The following is a 5,900-nucleotide window of genomic DNA, read 5'->3' as shown; positions in this document are numbered from 1 at the left end:
TTTCCATGAAGTAACTCGACTTGAAGCAGCAACATGACGGTTTGCTATAGGAGGGTCTGGATTGATGTTATGTACTTTATATCTCTGACTGAACCTTTGTTTAGGCTGTATGAATTAGTAAACAGTGTGTTTCTGTAGTGTGTACAACACTTTTTGAGGTGCAATGATCAATGCAGCAGTGCAGCGGGGGATACTTCACAAAAGGACACACTAGGGGGTACACTCCCCTCGTGGTTCACACACTTAATTATGTTTCTATGGTCAGAACAATCCCGATAGTGCTCCAATATGTGTCTGCATGTGTTGGGTTCCCCTTTGAATCATCTGGATTCATTGTGTGGGAATAAGGAAAACATGCTGATACGTCTGCCTTCTGGTGTTGTGCTTCTGAAGAAATGTATCAAATCGTTTTTACCTTTAATTAGGCACTTGGAATTTGTCTTATATTGGACTTATTTGAGGGCGGCAGTAGCTCAGTCTGCAAGGCAAGGCAAATTTATTTATATAGCACCTTTCAACATAAGGCAATTCAAAGTGCTTTACAAAAATTAAAGACATTAAAAGTATTAAGAAATAGTGTTGCGCCGGAAACACATATAATAAAACATGAATAACAAGGTACATGAATAAAAGTTACAGTTCAGTGTAAGATGTGAATAGTTCAATAAAAAGCAGCAGCAAAAATAAAGTCTTCAGCCTGGATTTACTTTGTTCCAGATATTTGGCAATATCCCTAACCAAATTCTCACATTCCTCGACCCCTAGTCTTCCCGTGGAATTATAGTTCTTTTGACACTTTTCTACCCTTTTTATATTCCTTTCATCCTTCTCTTTCATCCATTTTGCATCCCCAGACAACACATTGTCCCTGTTTGACTGTTGCCAGAACCCATCTTTGACCTTTAAACCACTTCTCTTTTCAATTCCCAGAATTAGGATATTTTAACGTGTTTTAAGTTTTTACTTCCAGCATGAATCTTTGGACTTTATAGCATTTTTGATCATTCCTCCTCTAATCTCTGGACTTTCAACCAGTTTACAGGAATTCAAACCTCTGTAGGACTTGGCTTGGGAACGGAAATGTCCCCAGTTCAAGTCTGGATCGGACCAACAACACAGAGTGTGGACTATTAGCTGAGGTGCCAGTTTGGCATTGCCAATGTTTTCTTGAGCAAGGCACTGAACCCCTACCTGCCCCCTTGCGATAAAGATGGCAGTTCTGATATCTCTCCGTTAAAATGCATGTGTTTATGCATGTGTGTTTTCAATGGTGTGTATTAGTACTATGAAATGGATGGACTAACGGTGTAGATCACTGAATGTTCCCTATAGGGATTGATACAGTGGATTCTTCTTATACCACACCCTATGCATTTACAAAGACGTAGCTTTTTAGAATGCCATATTTATTTTATATTATTATTATCTGACATAAGATACCTATTTTAATAATTGTAGCTCCAACCAATGTCTGCATTAATTTAATGTAATTGTTGGAAATGTTTTGAAGATTAAAAGATCTAAATACAGTATATAGGTTTGATAGTGAGAAGTTGATTCACCATTTTTTTGTGGTCATATCTGAGTTTTTGTTGGATATTGCTGCTCAGCTCTCCCTTTACACAGTTGGGGTTTGCCTTTCAAACAAAATATGTTGAAGTTATTAACTAGATTTTGAACTGCTCTACAAGACAGGGCGTTATGTATCACTTATACAATTAGGAACAATTAGGCAAGGAGGTAAGTTTATTTAAGGCAAGGCAATTCAAGTGCTTTACAAAAATGAGAAGCATTAAGAGCATTATAGTCAATTAGTTAAATGACCACAAACGATTTGCCCTACATTGCTCCCTTGTTGATAACCCCGTTGGACAGACCATCCTGTCCTCATCATGGCTTTGTTCAGAGTTATGCCATCATTTGAGGCTTCTTCACTATGAGGAAACGACTTTAGAGATACATGCTGTGAGTAACCCTTATTCTTCAGTAAGAGCATATCATGTTTTTGTAAAAGAAGCAGATTTTTATTTCGTAAGCTATACTGTTCTGTAGTGGAATATGCCTATAGGCCTACTGGTTAAATAATTTGCTTTACAGTTTTCACTTTCTTTGTTTAATTTGTTCTGTTATGAAGTTCTAATTCAGTGACTTTGACAACTAGGAGGGAAATCTTGATATCTGATTTGTTTTTCCGTACCTGTATTTCTGACATAAGTGGAGAGCTGGGTAGACAGGTGTTAGGAAGGATAGATATCTACGTGGCAAGAAGGTGAGTTAGCGATAATAAGAAGCAACAATTTGGGGTTCGAACTTCTGCTTCTACCCTTTCTGTAGAAGCCTCTAATTGAACTTCTGTTTCCACCTGAAACTGTCTGACAGTCACCCACCCTCCTGTCTCACAGACCTTCATTAATACAAATGGTACAAGAGGAATTGATCCTCTTTGTCTTCAGACTGTTTAACACTCTGTATGGTGATTGGGTCTTATCAGCAGTAAATCAAATCTACAAAGACAGCTTCTTGCATTCTAAAGTATGACTTACACAATACACAAAAACATCTAATTGATATTTATTTGCATTGCATTTGGTATCAAGGTATTCCAAAGGTAAACGATAATAATCAGGTAATATGACTTTAATGATATGATACTTAGACGAGGTTACTGAATATATTTTTAAAGATGTAACGTGTAATTGTAAATAAATACATTTTAAAGTAACCCCCCCAAACCTGTACACACAAATATATTGAAATGTATAGGCTATATAGAAATAATATTAACAATTGAATTGTTGTTTCATTATAGACATGAACAATCACCAATTGAGCTGTTTCTTACGAGGGCCCGGCAACGTTTTTTCTAAAGAACAGCCTATCTTTTACATCAAATACACAGATGTAACACTAACACAAAAGTCAATTTAGCAAAATAATAAAAATCTGGGTGCCTCGTGTTGGATGACGTCACACCACGTCCGCCTGCCCTTTTCTCTTCGTGCGCGAGCTCGACAGTCCAAAGTATAAAGTAGCGCGAGCGCATTAACAGGGGGGAAAAAAAAGTATAGTCGACAGAGAGGAGCTCACACACTCTCACACACACAAACACACACACACACACACACACACACACACACACACACACACACACACACACACACACTCACTCACTCACTCACTCACTCACTCACTCACTCACTCACACACACACGCATGCAGACCAGACACGTATCTGCTTCCACAGAGGAACACCGGCCGATGTGTGAACACAAGCTTTACAACTTAATTAAGGAGTAAATATCCGAAAATGGAGTGGGAGTTATGGATTTAACGCGAAGGGGACTTGAAATGGGCGGTCTGATGCTGCTGCTGTGGAGCTGCCTGCTGTCGGCGGTTGACGGTACGTTGACTTTTTGTTCACAACATGGATCCTCAGAGAACAAGGACAATTGATAAGAACATAGTAGTACACTCAACATGCAGCCCTGAGTTGTCTGTGTGTGCTCCGCTCCCTGCAATGGTCCCCACAATGAGACGAACTCGCTGTGATTCCTTGTCTGGAAGTTGAGGTTTTTATGTCCCAAGGGTACAACAACACAATGAAAGTGTCTAAACTGTGCGTCGGTGCGTGCGGCACACTGGAGGATAACCCCGGTGTAACTAAAGTGTTCCTCATGCTTTGTACAACATTTGTAGATACACACTTGATGTGTCGGGGAATAAATGAAGTTTGGAGGCAGCCTGGGCTATTTTCTCGGGCCTCGGCAGCTCCAGCCATTCCTGCTCGGTGTCGGGTGTCACGCAGACGTTCTGCTTTGATAGTGAAAAAGAAGCCGGAATGTCTTATTGGCAAAGAAAATGCTGCTGGACTCGCTAAATATGTCCTCCTTTTGGGTCTAGGTCTTTATAAGCCTTACTTTCTCCACTGTCGGGTTTGTGGTCCTAATATTTAATCTCAAAGTGTCCAGCCAGAGGCGGGGCTTAGCTTCCTCTCTTATGGATGCGAGGCTTTTCATCAAGTCTTAAGGCTAGAATCAGAATTTTGAGGGACTTGTACTTTACTTGACTGTTTTAATCGTTTCCTACTTTATACTTCTACCTCACTACAATTCAGAGGTATATCGTGTACTTAAACTTCACTACAGTAATGTATAACCTTTAGTTACTTTTAGAAGAGGTACCAGAGTGTAAGAATACTCTGTTATAAGTCCTGCATTCAAAAGGCTTCTCAAATAAAAGTACAACAGTATTACCATCAAAATATACTTAAAGTAACAAAATTAAATGTACTCCTTATGCAGGTTGGACCTTTTCAGAATAATATATGATATGTTTTATAATGATTGATCATTCAAGTGTTCTCAAAGCTGGTAAAGGTGCAGCTAGTTTGAATGACTTTGTATACTGCAGGGTTAGCTTGTGAATTTTTACCTCCTAATTGTAGGAGTAGTTTCCAATGGCTATTCCCTCAGTTAACTGTCAGGCATTGTATCAGTGTGGAAGTCAGTCTTCTTCATGGTGCGCACATCAGGTAGTCTGGATGAAAACAATCAGTTTTGACGCCACTAATTATCTGTAATAATGCAGAAGCATTTTAACAGAGTCTGCTTTGCTTAGTCAAGCAGAACTGTAATGTATTTTATCACAAACAGTATACACAAATATAAGTACAATCATAGGCCATAGGGAAGTATTTGAAGTGGGACACCCCAATAAGGTGATATGGAGGCCTTTAGAAAAAGAGACCCAGACACCTAAACAAAGTATTCACAATACAAAGTACTAATGTATAATAGAGAACATTACTAGCTAAAAAAATACCCTTACAAAACTTATAACCCAAAAACGGTTCATCTCATCGGTTCTTTTGAAAAAAAAAAAGGTATACTAACTAAACAAATTGGTTTGACAAATTAAGATTGCTTTTATTTTTAAATTAATATACATAATGGTTTCACATCAAAAGAACCAAGCAGTGTTTTAACCAATGGTATTAAATAATATGGGATGACAGAAGCTGTAAACAGAATTAGCTTGAAACTTTAACAAAATAAAATAACCAAGTACCTCTAAATCATTTAACCCATGTTTGCATATAATGTAGTTAAACTCCGGTGTTGTGCTGCATACTAGCATACATTAAACACCTGCGTGGAAACTAGAGATGTCCCGATTCCGATCACGTGATCGGAGATCGGAGCCGGATCAACGTGATTTTCAAAAAGATCGGAATCGGGAAGAAAAAAATCGAGGGGATGTCGGATTTTTATTTTTATTCTTTTTTACTTAAATGACTTGTTATTAACAAAATTATGTTATTAATGATACAAAAATAAATGACACAATGTTCCAAAGTCTTAGACGAGTCATTCTCCAGGCCTTAGTTTTGGTTTCAAATTACAGACATCCAATGTATGTGGTTGCTTCTTTTGGGCTTGTTTTTCATTGACCTGGTTGCTTATTTCTCTCAAATCTGGCAAACAGAGTGGGCAGGGCGCAGTGTCTAATTTGTATGCAGCAAGCTAACGAGTTAGCTAATCGAGTAGCTGAATAGATCGTTGGTTATTTTTGTTTTGATCCCAATGGCTCTGCTTGTACTAAAGTACATGAGATTGACTTGATTCCAAATGCTCTGGCTGTGAAAGAAAAGTGTAAAAGTATTCATATCCCATGTTTTGGAATAAGAAATATCCGGAGATAGGGTTATAAATTATCCTTTGAAGGCGTACAACTTGTAATGATTTTTTTTCTTCTGGAATGCGGACTTAGCTAATAGATGGCACCTCACGGGAAAAATCTGGGTATTCGGCAAATGTCAAAAATCAAATGATCGGTGTACTGGCAGCCCGATTTTGACAATTAGGCGCTGGTAAGTGATGAAAAAGTGGGATGTCTGGCTT

The 5,900-nt window shown here is 38.4% G+C and overlaps 1 protein-coding gene across 1 annotated transcript in view; it reads left to right on the top strand.

Annotated features, from left to right (window-relative positions):
* The first annotated feature begins 3,144 nt into the window (after window positions 1-3,144).
* LOC104965077 (low-density lipoprotein receptor-related protein 5-like) overlaps window positions 3,145-5,900 on the top strand; it is a 15,276-nt gene continuing 12,520 nt past the window's right edge. The window contains exon 1 of the mRNA XM_010794016.1: window positions 3,145-3,400. Coding sequence (XP_010792318.1) covers window positions 3,322-3,400 — 79 coding nt within the window. The 5' untranslated portion in view covers window positions 3,145-3,321. The remainder of the gene's footprint in view (window positions 3,401-5,900) is intronic.

Source organism: Notothenia coriiceps, unplaced genomic scaffold (genome assembly GCF_000735185.1).
Source record: "Notothenia coriiceps isolate Sejong01 unplaced genomic scaffold, NC01 NC01_scaffold00037244, whole genome shotgun sequence".
In the NCBI taxonomy this organism is placed as follows: Eukaryota; Metazoa; Chordata; class Actinopteri; order Perciformes; family Nototheniidae; genus Notothenia; species Notothenia coriiceps.
This window is presented reverse-complemented; position numbering and strand designations above follow the sequence as displayed.